Source organism: Pristis pectinata, chromosome 2 (genome assembly GCF_009764475.1).
Source record: "Pristis pectinata isolate sPriPec2 chromosome 2, sPriPec2.1.pri, whole genome shotgun sequence".
NCBI classification, from domain to species: Eukaryota; Metazoa; Chordata; class Chondrichthyes; order Rhinopristiformes; family Pristidae; genus Pristis; species Pristis pectinata.
Genome location: NC_067406.1, coordinates 111248303 through 111267539, shown reverse-complemented (window position 1 = coordinate 111267539; position 19237 = coordinate 111248303). Strand labels below are relative to the sequence as shown.

The following is a 19237-nucleotide window of genomic DNA, read 5'->3' as shown; positions in this document are numbered from 1 at the left end:
CAAGTAGTCTGAAATGTGACATGATAAATACAGATCCAAAAGACCCTTCAACCCATCTATGAAATGTCCTTTACTTAATGATTCTATAAATGACTGATATTTAACCCACAATATCACTTGCCAGTCTTCTTCTCCAACCTTTGTGATATAATTGACTAGGTTTACCTTCAGTTTTCAGAGCTGAATTATTGTCCATAGTTTGTTCCCATTTATAGTTCTAGTCTTGAATGCCAGCTGCATTTTTAATCAACTTTCTAAATCTCTATCAATTTATCATGTTGGGATTTACTTAAAACTAATTATGATGTTGCTGTATAGCAAATAGATTTAATCAAATTTTCTCTACAGTTGTACCAGCTCCATACTTACTTATCCACACTTGTTAAAAGACTCGTAGAAATAATAAGTAGCTCACATTGTTTCTGCTGCAAAATTGTGCCCGAGAGAGAGAACTGATGATCAGATTTGCTTATTGGGCACACAATCTGTCACAGAGGTGGACAAATGGAGAACTTATTTTCTGAAGAGATTTTCCAAATGTGATCTATGACCGTTACCATGAAAAACAGATGTCAATGACAATATCTCATTCTTTTTTCAGTCGTATCACTTTTTTTGTCTTAATAAATGATAGACTTTGCAATATTTCATCTCCTGGTAGTTCAAGCCTTTAAAAAGAATGTGGATTTCTTTAGCATCTACAATAAAGCTTAATAAAGGAAATTGTAATATTCAATTCAGCTACTACTCTTTACAGTAAAAACTTATTTTGTTCACAAATATAAGAAATAGTGGTTATTTCTCATCAATTGTGGATCAGTGCAGGACTAGATTATAAACTTCCTTTTACATTTTTCTTTTCAGTGTACCATCATTCACTGTATTTTTGAAATTGATAGTTATTGATTCCTGTTGCTATTTGATACTCCTAAGCATCATTGTCTAAGTATTAACATAGCATCAATATTTTGTTGAAGCACTATGATGAAAAGTAAGTTCCAGATTTTTCACTGACTTCCATAACCTTCCCAAATTATTTTCCTGGTTGAATGATTAGTAGATTGAAAGCAATGAAAAAATAACCATCTATTCCAAAGGAAGAGAAAGCTTTGTTACTGATCACTTGTATTGATCAGTATTCGAAACATAATGGCTCAGAATTTCCACTAAGGTGCTTGCTGCTCATTCTTGCCTATTAACTGCCCACTGAATCCATGCACATCTGGTATAGGTCTCCCAGCACAAACTTGCACCTGTGAGAAAATTCCTGGCATATTGGTGAACCATGTTCCGTACAGGATTTTCTGATCATAGATAGCAAGCCCACCCACAAAATTGCTTTGACATCCAGTGAAGCTATACCCCCAGACTTACCAGCTGTCAGAGAATGTTTCTGAATATTAAAATTTTATATAATTTTTCTTAACTTAAAAAAAATCACTTGAAAATGTTTAAATGCTTGAATTTGGGACCTCCTAAAGTTCAACACTTCACATTTGTCCAGATTAAGCTCCATCTGCCATTTCTCTTCCCACATTTCCAACTGATCTACATCCTGCTATGTCGTTTGAAAACCTCCCTCACAATGCACTACTCCACCCATTTTTGTGTTGTCTGCAAACTAACTACTTTGATCACCTACATTTTCATCCAGGTCATTTGTATATCACAGACAACAGAGGTCCCAGCACTGATCCTTGCAGGACACCACTAGTCACAGACCTCCATCATAGAAACACCCCTCCACCACTACCAAATAGGCAGCTTGAAGTTGGTATGTTGCCTGCAATACACTGGGCACATGTTATCCTGCATCCATTTTTGGAAACTATCAAATTTAATTCCCTTTGCCACTTTATGACCTTTGCATTGTATACTACTTTGACACTTTATCCACCTTGCTATAGAATGGCGTAATCCAGAATACCCAGCTGAATAGCAATAATCAGAACTATCGCATTGATCTTCCAGATTGCTTTTGCCAATAGATTTCCCTGCAGTTTCTATGCATTGTCTGTCATTCAATCCAAAACATGCCCTCCTTACTTTCAGGATACCATTTCTGTTTTTGCATCACCTGGCTTTGAAATGTTAGGCATCCAATACCCAGAACAGCTAATAACCCAACATATCTCATTGTTTACCCAGAGCTTATTTTAGTTTTTGGTTGGGGAAAGAAACTGTCAGAAGACTCTTCACTGCCTCCTAGAAATGAGAGATCACTTCTATCAGGTTAGCTTTAGGACAGTTTTGTAGGCCTTCTCCATTGCAGTAGCTATTCTATTCTTAATCTTCTTTTCCACAGTGAAAGTAAACTTAAGTTTGCATGGGTGACATGATGACAAAAAGCCCTAAAACCTGCAAGTATATTTCTCAGTCGAAATTGACCCTATCCAATATAAGTATATATACGTATGTGCAAAATTGCAGTGTTCCAAAGGTGGGCTTGCCAGTGTTTTGTGCAAATCTTGAATTACCTTCAGCTACACCAATCTCTATTCTTGATATGTTACAGCCTCTTCAGATGCAATCACCTTAATTATATGAACGTCAGAGGCCTAATGTGACATAGGTACATTAGACACAAATTCTCTTGGTGTTCACCATCTGAAATAAACATATTTTAAGCCTCAGGAAGCCACAGGTCCAGTTTTTCATCAAGCTGGCATCTGATGTGTCTCAGGTACTTCTATGTTATCTATATTATTAGCAGACTGACTATAACTAATGTTCTAACTTTATTTACTTAAAAGATATTCCATTTCAAACAAAAACTAACCAACATAAATATTAGAACAGAAAATCCTAGAAATACTCAGCCGGTCATGCAGCATCTGTGCACAGAAAAATAGAGTTAATGTTTCAGTTTAATAACTTTTCATCAAAATTGGGATAAAATGTCATTATCCAGCTCTAAAAACTATCAATTCTGACAAAGTATCACCCCATCAGTGACAAGCTATAATACATGTTCAAACTTATTAATATGTAGTTAAACTGTTGTGGACCTATTTTACCCACACTGGTACATTTTCCATCATCACTGGATAAAGATCATTTAAAACCCACATAAAAAAATGTCTTAGGTACCTTATCATGAATACTTGAGAAGTTTTCAGTGCTTCAGGTACTGCAAAGTATGTTGTTGAGTTGTAACTATTTATACTGTAAGCCATTTTATGCACAATAAAATTCTACAAAATGTAAAGAGATGACTGACTAACTAGCTGAGGTATTAAGGTAGCTCCCTGCACTAATTAGGAGAGTGCCTTCAGGTGTTTTATTCCCACCTGAAAAAGTTAGGATGAACAAAATAATTCTTAATTTATTCAGGAGCACACTACAATAGAGAAACACAAGGCTTGCAATGAACGGCAGGTTAGATTTTGTGCTAAAATCTTGGAGGGAAGATTGAATCTGCAGCTTTCTGAGTTGGAGGCAAAAGAAAAAAACAAATGAACCAAAACTTCCAGGAGAGTTCAAGATTTTTGTAAGAAATAATAATTGTGTGGAAGTACAATCAATTTAGCCAAGCTGAAATTCACATGTAGAATGCTAGGATTAAAATCTAGAACTACATCTTTATTAAATAAATATAAAAATCCAAATCACATATTTCAGAAAACCCAGGAACAAATTTAGTACTTATTTGTAGGTGATCAAATGAGAAAAGAAGATAATCATGCCAAATAATTATTGTGGATCTCCTCAAAATATTTGCCCACATTTTGACTGGAGGGTTGTGGATTTATTGAAGGACAGAAAGATGAGGGGAATGGAGAAGTAAAACCTGGGCAAGCTATCTATAAAACAAGAAAAGTATTATTTTGACTTCTTTTTCATCATATTTGCATTTATTTGATGGCTTGCACCAAGGGCTTGTAATGTAACCCAGAAGTAATGTTGACATTATATATCATTTGATCTCTGCAGTTTAGGATCACCATTAACATTTTTGAAAATACATTATTCCACCCGAAATTGAAAGAACATCAAGTACAGGAGAAATAAATTACTATTTATGTTTACTTTGTCCTCCCGCAGATTGCTACATTACAGGCTAAAGGTTGCTGGCAAATGTGCTTTGAAAATGCTCCTTATGGAATATACCGGAATGTCAGCTTCTGTTTGCTGACTTTTAGAAGAATGAACCATGCATGACATAGAAATAGTACATGTTGTACTTTAGTCATTTCCCATTGGGTAGTAATGTTCTGAGAAAGTGCTCTATATCAGCTCACACTTGGTATTTGTCTAAAAAAATCTCTTGCTAGAAATTACATTAGAAACGAAGAATCCATTTTAAGTACATATCTACCACCTGCTTTACAGACAGTGCATTGTAATCAAGAACTATTCGATTAATCTTTTACAAGTATTTGCAATGTAAGAGTTCAGTGCCTCATAAATACATAGATAGAGTACTATCATTCATGCCTATATGTCACTGAGGCTCTGTCAAAGGACATGCCACATGATCACTTCTGGCATGTTTAAATATATTCATTGCAAATGAAATCTGATCACAATATCTTTCATCTTATATACTATTTCTAAGTTCACATCTTACACACAACCAATACTTTTAGAATCCTTACTGATTAATTAGGGACCTTGGAGAGCTGTTCACCTTCAACTCTAGTTTGCATTTAAAAAAATTCATTTTCTTAATTCTTATCATGAAGTTAGTTTTATGATTATGGTACTTGCATAGAGTTGTTATTATCGTATGTTTTATTTTTCCTGTGCAAGTGCAGTAAGTTTATGCTACCAGATGCACCTGTCTTGAAACTAACTTGTCATTCAGTCTGTTGGTTCAAAACAAACAATGAGGGGAAAGATATGCAAAGACAGTAATAACTCACAAGGAAATAATATATGCAGGCTATATTTAAATACATGTTGATATATAACTGCAACAAATCACAGTTTATTTCTGCAAATTGTACTTAATCTTTCAGAATTGATCTTTCAGCAAATTTCTGATAGTTCATACATTTCAGCTGTTACTAAAGATTTTCAGAATAAGAAACCATTTTTAATATTCATTAGTATGCTTAGAAATTGGATTGCATAGCAATGAATTTCTAAACAGAAAGAGTTTGAGAGTAAAGGTTGCAAAAGTGCAGTTCAACCCCAACAGTTGTGTTGCTCAAGAAATTAAACCAGCAGTTCCAGCAGCATTATGTGCAGGTCCACATCAGCTGCCATGTGCTGCCTCCCGCACAATCTCGCCATCCAGGACAGTGCTGATTATGCCTGAGGCCCTCCAGTAGCAGGAGAAGGAAGAAGAGGAGGTGGAAAAACAGGCACAGCAGGTGGCAGATGAGAAGCACCTCAGCAATGACAGCAAGGGAAGGAATGCCTGGACCCCAGTTCCCAAACCTTTCTTCCAGGCATAGAGATAATGTGGGGAAATAGAAAGTCACCATCACACTATCTGCCTTTGGTATTTAATTGCCAATTTAAGGCCCATTATAGCAGATCTGACTCTCTATGTACGAATGACAATGACAGTAGACTCATTAACAGTCATTTCTGAAAGCCTCAACGAGTGAGAAATCAACAACATGCTTGTGAAAAGCTGACTATGACAACTGAACATCCTACTGAGGTACAGCGCTCTCCTCAGGTGCCTTTGCAGCAGTGCTAAAGCAACAGAAATCAATAAGAAATCCCTTAACAACAAGGGACAAGGGAGTCAAGTTTGCTGTTTTTTGATTTTCTGGTACCCTCCTGGAATTTAGTGAGTTTTGAAAAATTTCAGCTAATGAGTCTACTTTATCTCTGCAGCCATTTCCATTAAAACCCTTGAAGGCAGGCCATCAGATACTAGCGACTTGTCTACCTTTAGTCCCATGAGTTATTCTAATACTTTGTCCCACGTGCTTGAGTTTTTTTTTAACAAGTTCTTGTGTTATTTGAAATAAGCCCATCTGTTATCGAGATATTTGCAGTGACCTCCACAGTGAAGACCAAATCAAAAAATGATTTATTTAACTGCTATTTTCTTGCTGAAAGGGCCTGTTTCTGTGCTGCACAACTCTATAATGCTATGATTCTCTACCTGAAAAAGCCTCTAAATTATGACATGGGAACAGAGCTATTCAAAACCTATGTTCAAAACCTTTGAATCTCACCAGGGTTAGGAATGGAGATGTCTATGTCATGTCCAAGTTGAAGGTCCATGCAGCATGTGTTTCCTAAATGGTAAAGAGAAACTGACATCAGTTGGTTGGACGTAGTTGTGGGAACAGGGTTGTGAGGAGAATTATAGCTCCTGCTGATCCACAAAAATTGTTCACAATCTTTTTTGAATTTCTCCTGGGCAAGTTATAACAGCTCATTTAAGAACTTCTGCTTTGGCTTCTCAAACCAAAATACCAATAATTAGCACTTGTGCAAAATACCAGGCCCAAATGGAACATACAGTATTGCATCAGGATCCCATTAAACAATTTGTCTCATTTTACAAGGGTAAATGAAGGTTCAGCATCTAAGCCATCCATCTGAAGCTTCAACTCAAATGGCAAAGAAGGTATATATGGGAAAGTGGTTGATGGGTTTTGTTTTCAGTGCCGTGAATATGAAATTGGAACAAAAATGGTTGCCTTTTATATTTTCTCAAGTATTAAATATCAAAAATATGGGAGAATTCCAACAATTTTGCATCTGTTTTCTATTTACAGGAATTCCAATGCTGAAGATAGTATTTTCAGGGTATGAACATTTATCCCTCATCTCTGTTCCATTACTCATCTATCATCCCACCCAGATTCTGCTAGGCGGTCTGTTAGTTGGAACAGTGAAATCCTGGATGATCACTCGTCAAAAAGTAAGGCCTACTGAGCCAGATAAGTAACCTGAAATAATTAGAATGTATTAGGTTTATTAGCAATGTATTTTTTTTAAACAAAGGATTGCTGCAAACATTTACCTGCTTTGGTTTGTTTCACTTTAGCAGAGTTCAGATGGCATGAATACACCTCTGCTTGTTTAATGTAATTTACTCTAACTCTTATTACAGTTCTGGTAAATTTTGAAACCCTTGCATTACTTCAAAGATGCCATAAATTTTATCAACTAAAAAGTCAGTGATTTATCCCCATTGCCATTGTGCCTCTGAGCCCATCTCACTCCCATTTTGCTTCAAATTCAGAAGTCAAAACTACATACTACAGTACACCACCAATAAATCAGGAAAGAAATATTAGGGTGATGTTAACTTTGAGTTTTTGTTAAGTGAAAGGTACTGCAGATGCTGGAAATGTGAGATAAAAACAAGATTCTGGAGATGCACAGTAGGTCAGGCAGTATCTGTGAAAACAGAGTTAACATTTCAGTTCAATGTCCTTTATTGAATGTAGGACAATGACCGACAAGCCAAATTAGCAGTTCACAATTTACACATTTTTCCATCACAGTTGCTTTGCATCTTTTATATGTCATATGATTTGCATATTAAAAGATCCCAGAACCCTGTGTTCAACCCATATAGAGAAGGTCGCTTTGAAGGATGGATGAACTGGATCACTAGGGGAAAGGGGTGGTAAGACATTTTTGGACCATAGCTATTGACTACGTCAGGTAGCCATACATTAAATGAAAGATATAGTAACAGAACACCTTGAGAGGAATATAAGTTTTTGGTAGAATCAGCATGGATTTACAAAAGAAACATGGTTGACTATTACAGTTTTATTTTGAGGATGTGACTTGCACAATAGATAAGGGGAACCAGTAGATGTGGCATATTTGTATAGGCAGAAGATTTTTTATTAAGGTCTCACTTACAAGGTTGGTCAACAAGATTAGAGCATATGGAATTGGGGGTAATATATATAGATGAGAATTGATCAGCAGGCAGAAAGCAAAGAATGGGAATAGGTGGATTGTTCTCAATAGGTGGGCTCTGACTAGTAAGGTACTACAGGGATAGGCGCTTGTGCTCTAGCTTTCATGATATATATCAGCAATTTGAATGAGGGGACCAAGTGTCACATTGACAAGTTTACTGACTATACTAAACTCAGTGGGATTGTGTGTAGGAGGATGAAGTAAAGAGGGATCAAGGGGAAACAGGCGAGCTAAATGAGTGAGAAGAACATAGCAAGTAGAATATAATGTGAAAAATTGTGAAGTTATCCACTTTGGTGCACAAAACAAAAAAAGTAGAGTAGGTTTTAAATGGTGAGAGATTGAGTAATGTTGATATTCAAAGGGACCTAGATGTCCTTGTGCACAAGTCACTGAAAGCCAAGATACAAGAGAATTTGAGTACAGGAATAAAGAAGTATTACTGCAATTGTAGAGAACCTTGGTGAAACTGCAGTTGGAATTTGTGCACAGTTTTTGGTCTCCCTACCTAACATGTATATACTTTGCCATAACAGGAATACAGTGAGGATTCATTATACTAGTTCCAAGGGTGGAGGGTTTGCTGTATGAGGACTAGACTAAGCTTGTATTCCTTAGAGTTTAGATAAATGAAAGGAGATTTCATTGAAGTATACAAAATTCTTACAGGGCTCTACAGGCTAGATGCAAGGTGAAATTTTTGCCTGGTAGAGGACCCTAGAACCAGGGCATACAATCTCAGAATAAAGGATAATCATTTAGTACTGAGATGAGGAGAAATTTCCTCATTCACAAAGAGTGGTGAATCTTTGGAATATGGAGGCTCAGACTGAGTTCATTCAAAACAGAGATCAGCAGATTTCTCAAGGAATTTTGGTGGGCACAAACATGGTGGGCTGAGGGGCCCGTTTTTGTGCTGTGACTCTTATTTGGGAATAGTGCAGGAAAATGGTGTTGAGCTGTAGGATCAGCCAGGATCTTGATGGATGACAGAGGTGGCTCAGAAGTCTGAATGGCCAACTCCAGCTCCTATTTCTTATGGTTCAATAACTGTAAATTTAATGCCTGCACTCTCACCAAACAATGTTTTATAAAGCTGAAACAAAACCCAGTTTTAAGAATAACTTTGGAAATGCTGTGATTTTCACAATTTCTTTGGTTGCGTCTGGTGAGTTGAATCTAAAAGAAACATTCTTTGTTATAGCTAGCTTTAATATATCTATGTTATGGAAAGAGATATGAAGCTGAATAGCTGTTTGATTCAAAATTAAATAGATATATTTTTGTCATTCACAGGCACTGAGCCTCTCAAGACAGGTGAAGATTCCTGTATAACATCGGTGGAATCTTTTATTTTGTATCAATGTACATACATATCATGCAGTGTACAGTATGTAAAACTTATAGAAAATGATTAAGTGAACATTTATGCCTAAGAAATTTGCATATGTTTAATTTTGAAAATATATATTATTAAGTGCCTTAAGAGTACAACTGAATTTCTCAGTTTGTTTTCTCCATGCACAAGAATTGTTGCATGAATAAGAGGGGAATATTCCAGCAATTTGTTCAAGGAGTATGAATGACTTTAAATGGCAAAAATTATTTACAAAACACATGGCAAAATGCTGTTTAGCTGTCAAATATAAGGGGTTTTCTTTATGTTTCTTTTTCTTAAATAAATTCAAATGTTGTATTGGGCATTTCCATTCGCATTCCCCCATGCTCCCCACCAACCCACCATAAAACTTTATCCATAATGTTCTAACATTAGTTGCCCTCTTTCTATATTCAATTCACCAAGCTTTTTGTCTTTTGTCCCTTGAGAATTCCATAGTATGTCTAAGTGCTGTTCTAGTGGGCAAGGGACAGAAATTAACTCTGTTAGTGTCTGTTCCCATTAAAACCAAAGTGCTTGACATTTATTGAATTGAAGGGTAGTGGATGTATTTAAGTGGTTTTTTGCCAGATTGACGGTAGACAAGGCAATTAATGGAAGGCCTCCAATCAAGTTGAATCACTACCCTTAAATCAGTCAGATTAACCTATTCAAATGAGGCATAATTAAAACTGGGGTAGATATTATGGTTTAACCGTTACTGAATGTGGGAAATACTGAATATTCTACATTCATTCAATCATTCAGCCTTCTGTAAATTCTCTGCAGGAAACTCCTTGGAAGTATTAGTATAATTCTACTGTTTCATAATGGTGTGCCTGAATTTAAATTTGATGAAACAAAATTTTGTGTCTTAATATTTTGGTTGATGGAGAATCTATCCAATATTAACAACCTTGTAAATTAACTATTAGAAAGCATTGAAGGTTCTGGAAGCTTCCATATCATTTTATGTTACCAAATTAATGTATTATGAGGACCTGCATTATTTTATTTTACATGCACCTTTTTACATAACATAATATGTGATGTTACAACCTGAATTAAAATAGACTCTTTGGTGGATTTCTGCTACTTAAGTATAAAAGATAAAGGCACAATTCTTTTGGACAGTTACATGTTCATTTATTAAATGTAACACAGGGATACTTTTTATGATTGCATTTATAAATTCTCAAGTATTATCCTTGAAGTAATGGGGCCATTAGTGACATATAATTAGTATTAGTGCAAATTAGATCAATCCTTCCTTGCATTTGGCTTTACTTCTGCTTAAGTCTTCGATTATCAAGTCTTTGGTTTCACTGTCCTTTGCCAAGTTGTTTTCCTCGTTTGCAATTGTTTCTTAACATCGTCACTTTGTATTTGTTTTTGGGCAAAATAGATCTTAGGTGAAATACTGTATCTTCTGAGAGTTGGGTAAGCATATAAAAGTTATTGGTTGTGAGTCATTACTATTAATATGTTTAAACCTCATTGAATGTCATGTAGCTCATTATTGTTAGAACCAATTTATTTCGTGTTCATTCAATTTACTTTTTTTATTGTTACATGGCTTATCAATAAAACAAAATGATTCCACAGTTCACACAGACTTTGTAGTAGTACTCAAATTTGTTTTATAATTTTTTACTTTTGTTAGTGTGAAGTGTACATGTAAGAGGTTGATATTCTGACTTTATAGTTCTTCATGAAGAGATTGGCCAATGGATTCACAATTTTACTTCCAACATTTTCAGTGGATTAGGTGCTTTTTTAAGGTTTGTTAAGTAATTTGAAAATGAATTACTAATTTCCATTTTAACTTAAAACTTTAGTCTGATCTCTCAAACCTTACTAAAAACATACTGTCTTTATAAATTAAAGTATTTATTACAAAAAGCTATACAATTGAGTGATAATCAAATAACCTACTTTACCATTATCAATTCAATGACATTAAGACCATCTTTTGTAATTAGCTATGAAACATTAGAACATATGAAGCACAGGTAGAGGTAGGCCATGGACCCCTTCTGCATGATCTATCATTCAGTGTGCTCATGGATTTAACTGTGCATATCTACTTTTTTGCTTGATCCTCGATGTCCAAAAATCCATTGATCTCAACAAATGAGAATCCAGGGTCCTCTTAAGGTAGAAGATACCAAAGATTTATAATCCACTGAATAAAGATATTTCTTCTCACTTTAGTCCTAAAAGGCTGACCCCTTAATCTGAGACTGTGCCTCTAGTTCCAGACGTTGTAACTAGAGGAAACAGTCTCTTGCCACCTACCTGGTCAATTCCACCTGTTATTGTGTAAGTAAGGTAACCTCTCATTCTTCTATACAGTAAGGTAAGCTCTCAGTAAGGTAATATCTCAGTAAGGTAACCTCTCATTCTTCTATACAGCAATATGTGTAAACCAGTCTTGTTCAACCTCCCTTTATAGCATTGTCCCTTAGGTATATGATCCAATACAGCACACAGCACTCTAAATGAAGTTTTACCAAAGCTTTGTACAATATCAGCAAAGCTACCATACTGTTTATTTCAACACATTTGTAATAAAGGCCAACATGATGTTTGTCTTTCTAATTGTTCACTGTACCTGCATTTTACATTCTTCACCTCATGAACCAGCACACCAAAACCCCTCCATACAAGAACATTCACTAGTTCCAACCATTTAAAAAGCATTTTACCTTGTTCTCCCTATCAAAATGAATATTACTACTATTTCCCACATTACACTCATTCCTTTTCCACTCGATTAACCCAGTCTTGCATTCTCCTCAGAGTTCACTTTCTGATCCAGATCTGTATAAGCAAACTTGGATATTCCATTTTCTACGCCATTGTAAATGCCTACGGTATAATTTATGGTCAGTGGTGAACTCACACATACCGCTGGCCTCCGAAGAAAGTACAGGCTTGCCTAGTATAGTCCCCCCATATGGAACTTGCAGGTGAAATTGGCTGTATGCAATGAAAGGGCCTTATGCAATATAAAGTATTCACCTGTGGAAATGGGGTGGACGATGGTGAGAACAGGCCTACCCATAAAATAGTTGCAAACCCTTATGATTTTTAGCTAAACAGGTAGTGTAGCAATTAGCGTAATGCTATTACAGTGCCAGCGACCCAGGTTCAATTCCAGCCACTGTCTATAAGGAGTTTGTACATCCTGTGTCTGCGTGGGTTTCCTCCGGGTGCTCTGGTTTCCTCCCATGTTCCAAAGACATACCGTTTAGGAAGTTGTGGGCATGCTATGTTGGCGCTGGAAGCATGGCGACACTTGCGGGCTGCCCCCAGAACACTACACAAAAGATATATTTCACTGTGTGTTTTGATGTACATGTGACTAACAAAAATATAATCTTATCTAAATCACACTGCCAGATTTAGACAAATGTGGAAGCTGTCAAGAACTGGATACTTCTGACATTCAAAAACATTCAAAAACTAAAACTTTTCAAACTCTTAAAAATATTAAAATTTAAAAAAAAACTGGAACACTTAAAAAGATGTATTCAAACAATTTGCTTAATAACCTAAAAATTCTAATATTTGCCTTAGTTCTTTGCAGCTATGTCTCCCTTCAATTAATCAGTGGAGAAGCTCTCTGTGGCACACATTGTTCAAACAATTCATCACCAAAAGCATTGGAACACCAAGTAGTTCTTCTTGGATTATTGAAGAGTAATTGTAAAAAGGTAAAAACTTTACCAAATGCCTCTTGCAACTTCAATTATATGTTATCAAGTTGCATCATTTAATGAGATCATGGTTGATTTGTGACACTACTCCATATAGCCACCTCTGCCTCGTATCCCTTGATATCTTTGACAAAATTCAATCTGGGTTACATTTCAAATTATCAATTGACCTAGTATTAATTGCCACTGGCAGAAACAAGTCAAACCTTCTACCATATTTTATGTGTACAGATCTTTGCTAATTTCACTTCTGAAAGGCATGGCCCAGTTATTTTACACCCCTCCTCCCCAGTTCAAGACCTTCCCCCACCCCCCACACCTCAGTACGGTCAGTCAATAAATTCTGTATTTCCTCCATCAAATTTCCTTAATATATTGAAAATACAATCAAGTGATCCTTAACCTTACAAATTCCAGGGAATGCAATTCTAATTTAATTTTTTTCCTGTCATTTAGCCTTTAGAACCAATTAATAGTTTGTGTAATTCTACTCTGCATTTTCACTAAAGTCAATAAATCTTATCCCAGATGTAGTCCAGTCAGAGCTTTATAATTTCGACCATTTTTTAGCCCTTAATCTTAAAAAAAAGCATTCAATTAGCCTTTTTAATTGTGTTTTTTTATCTGTCCATGACATTTTATGTGTGTGGATACCAAAGTCTCTTTAAGACTTTGTTGTTCACCACTTGCAAATTACGTTGTTTATCCTTTTTAAAATCAATGACTGCACATTTGTCACAATTTTGTCCATTTGTTTCTATTAATATTTGTAACCTATTGTTTACGTATATTGTGCTTACAATGTCATACCTTTATGTCATTGCCATATTTGGTTATGGAGCTTTCTATTCTATCATCTAAGTCATTTATAAATGAGGTGAATATTTGGCCCCAGCACAGACCCTTGAAGGAAACCATGTTACAGCCTGCAAAATGGAGAACCTGCCTATTATCTCTGCATTGCTCACTTGTCTTCTGACTCTTGGCCAGTTTCCCAACTAAGTCAATAAAATTTGCCTTCAAATTCATGAACTCCAGCTTCAGTGAACCATCTTTTATGAGCGTCAATCAAAGCCCTTCACCTTCTCCACATAAACAATCACTTTTGATGTTCCCTAGTCACTACTATGATCACCTCTTTAAAACAAAGCTCAATCAGATTTGTCAGCCATGGTCTAACTAATCTTCACATATTCATGCTGACTATCTCTGAGCAGCTAAGAATTTTCAAGGTAATTTGTTACTCTCTCTATAATTATAACTTATGTTAGTTTCTTAACAGCAGATGTTAGGCTAACTGTTCTATATTATTTCTAGTTCACTCTCTGATCTTTTGAAGATTCTGGTTCGGGCATCTAAAATGTTCTCGCCTTGTTTCTTAAAAATTCCAGGATGGAAGTCATCTTATCCTAGGGATATACCATTCTTCGGTGTGATCACTTTCTTCATTAGTATTTTTTTGTTGGTTTGTTTATCTTGCTGAGTCCACATTGCTGAATCATTATTGGATTCTTTGGGACGCTATCATTTTTCTCTGCTGTAAACATTGACACAATCATTATTTAACATCAGTCATTTCCTTATTTTCCTTTCCAGGATGGCCTGGTGCAAACGAGGACATAATCAATCTATTTAGAATTAGGAAATAATAGAAGTGTAATGCAGTACTGGGACCATTCTACTGGGCACCTATTGGGAAGGATATTGAGGTGCGAAATAGCAGGGAAATTGCAGAGATGTGCAAAAGCCATGAAGTAGTGAGGTTGGGAAAAAAGTTTCAAAAATCCAAATATAGTCTGGGATAAGAATAAATGAGGGTCAAAGAAGGGGAGGAATTTCTGAAGTGTGTTCAGGTGAATTTTCTTGATCAGTATATTTCTAACCCAATGTAAGTAGTGACATTGGTTCTGGGATTTGATTTAGGCCAAATGGAGCAATTATCAGGCAGGGAGTATTTAGTAGACAGTAATTAAAATATCATAAGGTTTAGAATAACAATGGGAAAAGATACAGGTACAAAAATGTAAAAGATATAGGTTAAAAAAAAGTCATTTGGACAAGGGCCAAATTCAACGGGATGAGAACAGATCTCTGGATAAATTGGAACTGAAGCCTGTCAGATTAAAAACGAATAAAAAGAAAGCATTTGACAGATGCCAGGTTGTTACCACTTGTGAGACCTGGACTAATAATAAAAAAATTCAGATGGGAAGTTAAAAAAGAAATGAGAGGTAACAAAATATAGTGTAAGAAAGGACTGGTAGCAAATGTCCAAAAGGGAATCCAAAAATATTTGTGCAAAAAAGCATGTAAACAGGAAATGGCTTGTAGAAGGAGTAGTGAGACCAATTGGAGACCAAAAATGAAATGTACTCATGAAGGCAGAAGGACTGGCTGAGGTACTAAACGAGTACTTCACATCAGTCCTAACCAAGGAAGAAGATGCTGCTGGAGTCTCAGTAAAGGAAGATGTAGTTTAGATTCTGAATGAGCTAAAAATTAAAAAAGGGGAGGTACTAGAAAGAAAATGGATTAATTATCTGGTCCAGATGGAATGCATGCTAGTTTGCTGAGGGAAATAAAGGAGAAAATTATAGATATTACAGCTTGGTTGAGAAAAGTATGTATGGGTAAATACAGTAACTCCAGATCAAGTCAGTTCATCCTTAGTCCTGGGGAAAGTTTAAAAATAATATTCAGGGACAGAATTAGCAATTACTTGTACAAATGTGGATTGATTAGAGAAAACCAGCATGGTCTTGTTGAAGGCAAATCATGTCTAAATCACTTGTTAGAGGGGGTTGATGAAGGGAGTGAAGTTGATGTATATATTGACTTCCAAAGGGCATTTGATAAAGTATCACATAATAGACTTGTAAAAAAGAACGTAAACCATGGAATAAAAGGGTCTTGAGCAGCAATGAATAGAAAACTGGCTAAGTCATAGGAAACAGAGCATAGTATAGAACTGTTGTTTTTTTGGCCAGGAGGCAAGTGTATAGTGGAGTTCCTGGGTTTTTTTAATGACTTGGACTTAGGTGTACAGTACACAATTTCCAAACTTCTGCTGACAGAAAACTTGGAGGTATAGTAAAATATGAGGAGAATGTAATAGACAAAGAAGAGATTTAAACAGCTGCTGGAAAGGATGGAAAAATGGTAGATGAAATTCAATGTGACCAATGTGAGGTGTTATATTTTGATAGGAAGAATGAAAAGAGCCAATCCAAACCAGAAGGCATAATTCCAAAGGGGATATAAGGACAAAGAACTTGGGTTGCATGTGCATTGTGTTGGAAATGACAGAACAGGTTGAGAAAGTGGTTAAAAATCAAACAGGATAATGGGTTTTATAAATGGAGGAATGGAGCACAACAGCAAGAAAGTCAAGAAGAACATTTTTAAAACAAAGGTTCAACCACATCTGGAGTATTGTGTCCATTTCTAGCCACCACACTTTAGAAAAGATGTAGAGGCTTTAGGAAGGGTGTAAAAGGGTTTTACCAAAATAATTCCAGAGATGAGGAATTTTGGAATTTTAGATATATGGATAGACTGGAGAAGCTGGAGTTGTTATCCTTTGAACAAAATAATTAAATCATGAAGGGTATAGACAGAACAAATAGAGAAAAAACTGTTTCCATTGGAGAGGTCAAGTACTAGGAGATATAGAATGAAGGTGATTGGCAAAAGGGAAAATTATGCTGGCATTTTCTTTTGGTGAAATGTCTCTTAATGTATTTGCCTGCATAATAAGTGTTACCCCATGATTCATAAGACATTTTGAGAAGGCTGAGAGATAGTTTAATGTGCTATTTAAATTCAACCAAGTTTTTGTCTTTTATTTATATATAGTTTTAAACCAAAACTACTTTCTGCTGCTATATTTAGTTTAGCTTTATTCAAAAATGTTCTTTATACATGAAACACAAAAATCTTAAATGAATTTTTTAATTTAATGACTTTACATTCTAAATATTCTAAGGAAATTTTACTTGAATTTTACTTCAGTCAAATTAATTTTAACAATAAAACAAAAATGTAAAGCTGTACTTTTCTTGTGCCTCTTTCCTTTACCATTCCAGGTAGACAGCCCTTGGAAGATATACCAAGGCAGGGGCACAGAATTTAGTCTGGGTGGGGTGCTTCAATATCCATTACAACAAGTGGTTTGATAGAGCCACCACTGACCAGACTTCTCTAGTGAGAGAACCACACAGAAAGGAAAAAAATTAAGTAGAGCTGAGGACAAGTTCAATTATCACAAACACAGCATGACAACATTGATAGGAGTGACCACTAGTACGGAGGTGAAATGCTATCTTCAAACTCTGAATACCCTCATGGTGTTGTGTGGAGCTACCACCATATTAAAAGGAACACATTAGGAATAGATTCAGAACAGATTACACAACTCAGAAGTGGGCATACATGAGGTGCCATGGCCATTGACAGCAGCACAAATTATAACCTTGTGAACCACCAAATCCCTCACTTTAGTGTTTACCATTAAGCTCAAAGATTAACCCTGCTTCAATAAGAGTGTAAAGGACTAAACCTAGAACAGCACCATTGTGATCTTAGAATGAAGTGCCTATCATCTGGAGCTAAAAACAGGGCAATGTGCATGCAGCTTATCCTAAGCATCCATGAAATCAGTGTTTTAGATCAAATCTCCTAAAGTCATGCTACTGCCATTTGTGAATGGTGCTGGAAAATTAAATGATGATTTGCAGGAAAAAGTGGCTGCATGAACATCCTGATCGTCAATGATACCTGTACCCAGCCAATGAATGCAAAAGACAAATATACAATATTTGTAATCACCCTTCTCCAGAAATGCCAGGTGAATGATGTATTTTGACAAATTCCTGAAGATTCATCATAAAAAAATTAAGTCTTCAATCAATTTGATTCATACTATTTGTCAAGAAATGGCAGATTACATGGGATATGGCATAGATTTATATGTCCTAACAACAACAGCTGCAGTGCTGAAGACATGCTCCAGATGTAGCTGCTCCAGACTAGCTGAACTGTTTCAGTGCCTCAACAATACCGTCATCTGTGCAACATGTGAAAAATTGACTAGGTATTTAAAAAGCAGGACAAATCCAGTGCTGAAACTCAAAGTGGCATTTAACTGTAGACACACAGACTACAGAATCTGGAGCAACAAACAGCCTGCTGCAGGAACTCGGCAGGTCTAACACTTTAGCAGAGGATACAAAAGCAGATATCATAACAATTCAATGATTCTATGAAAAGTTGATAATATATTTGGAATATCTGTATATCTGGGTATTAGGGACTGAAATACTTAGTGAAATACTTATGAGAAGAACTGGGTCACTGTTACTGTCACTAGGGGGGGGGGAGAAGGGAAGGAATTGTTAACTGGCCTCTGCCTGATTGCTGCCCCTCTCCTCTTTATACCAGCAGTCTTCCCTCACCACACTCCGTCCTGATGCAGTATGTCGACCTGCAGCATCAACAATTCCTCCCCCACACAGATGCTGCACAACCCACTGAGTTCCTCCAGTAGATTGTTTGTTGCCAGCATTTAACTGTGCATGGCATCCAAGATCCTTAGTAAAACTGAGGTCAGTGGCAATCTACAAAAGGTGACAGAACAGATAGCAACAGGGATAAAAAGAAACTTGAAAGGGAAAACAAATCTACAAAAAGTACATTTTATATAAGGAAGAAGAGGTTTACTAGAGACAAAATATATACTTTGAAAGCAGATAAACAAAATACTGTAAAAGAAAATCAGGAAATGGTTGATACGTTAAGTAATTATTGCGTTGTAGCGACTCACCGTCCAAGCAAGCGAACCGGCTCAGCGGTTGGGTCGCGCGTTGTCGGAGCGGCGAGGCCCAAGATGGCATTGGGCCTTCATCTTCCCCAAACGATGGGGAGAACCTGCGTGCGGGAAAAGTTTGATGACATAGCGCATACGTCATTTCCGTTTTTGGTGGGCGGGAACCGCTCCTCTTAAAAGGCCCATGCAAGGCGGGAAAATAAATCAGTTTTTGTTCTGCAGCCCACCAACTAGTATCTTGCTTTCACATCATGGTAGCAGCCGCTACATTGGTGACCCCGACGGTCCAAACAGATTTTGGACCCACACAATGGACGACAACGCAGCAGCCAATGCAGTGGCACTCAAGCTGCCCACCTTTTGGACGCTTCTGCCCAGCGTCTGGTTCGACCAGGCTGAAGCACAATTCCAACCGGCAGATCACCTCCGACTCCACAAAGTACTACCACGTGGTCA

General features: G+C 36.5%; 1 protein-coding gene across 1 annotated transcript in view; it reads left to right on the top strand.

Annotated features, from left to right (window-relative positions):
• Positions 1 to 10848, top strand: part of slc10a7 (solute carrier family 10 member 7) — a 187179-nt gene extending 176331 nt beyond the window's left edge. The window contains exons 11-12 of the mRNA XM_052010338.1: positions 6690 to 6835; positions 9154 to 10848. Of these exons, the coding sequence (XP_051866298.1) occupies positions 6690 to 6835; positions 9154 to 9192 (185 nt within the window). The 3' untranslated portion in view covers positions 9193 to 10848. The remainder of the gene's footprint in view (positions 1 to 6689; positions 6836 to 9153) is intronic.
• Positions 10849 to 19237: the final 8389 nt, after the last annotated feature.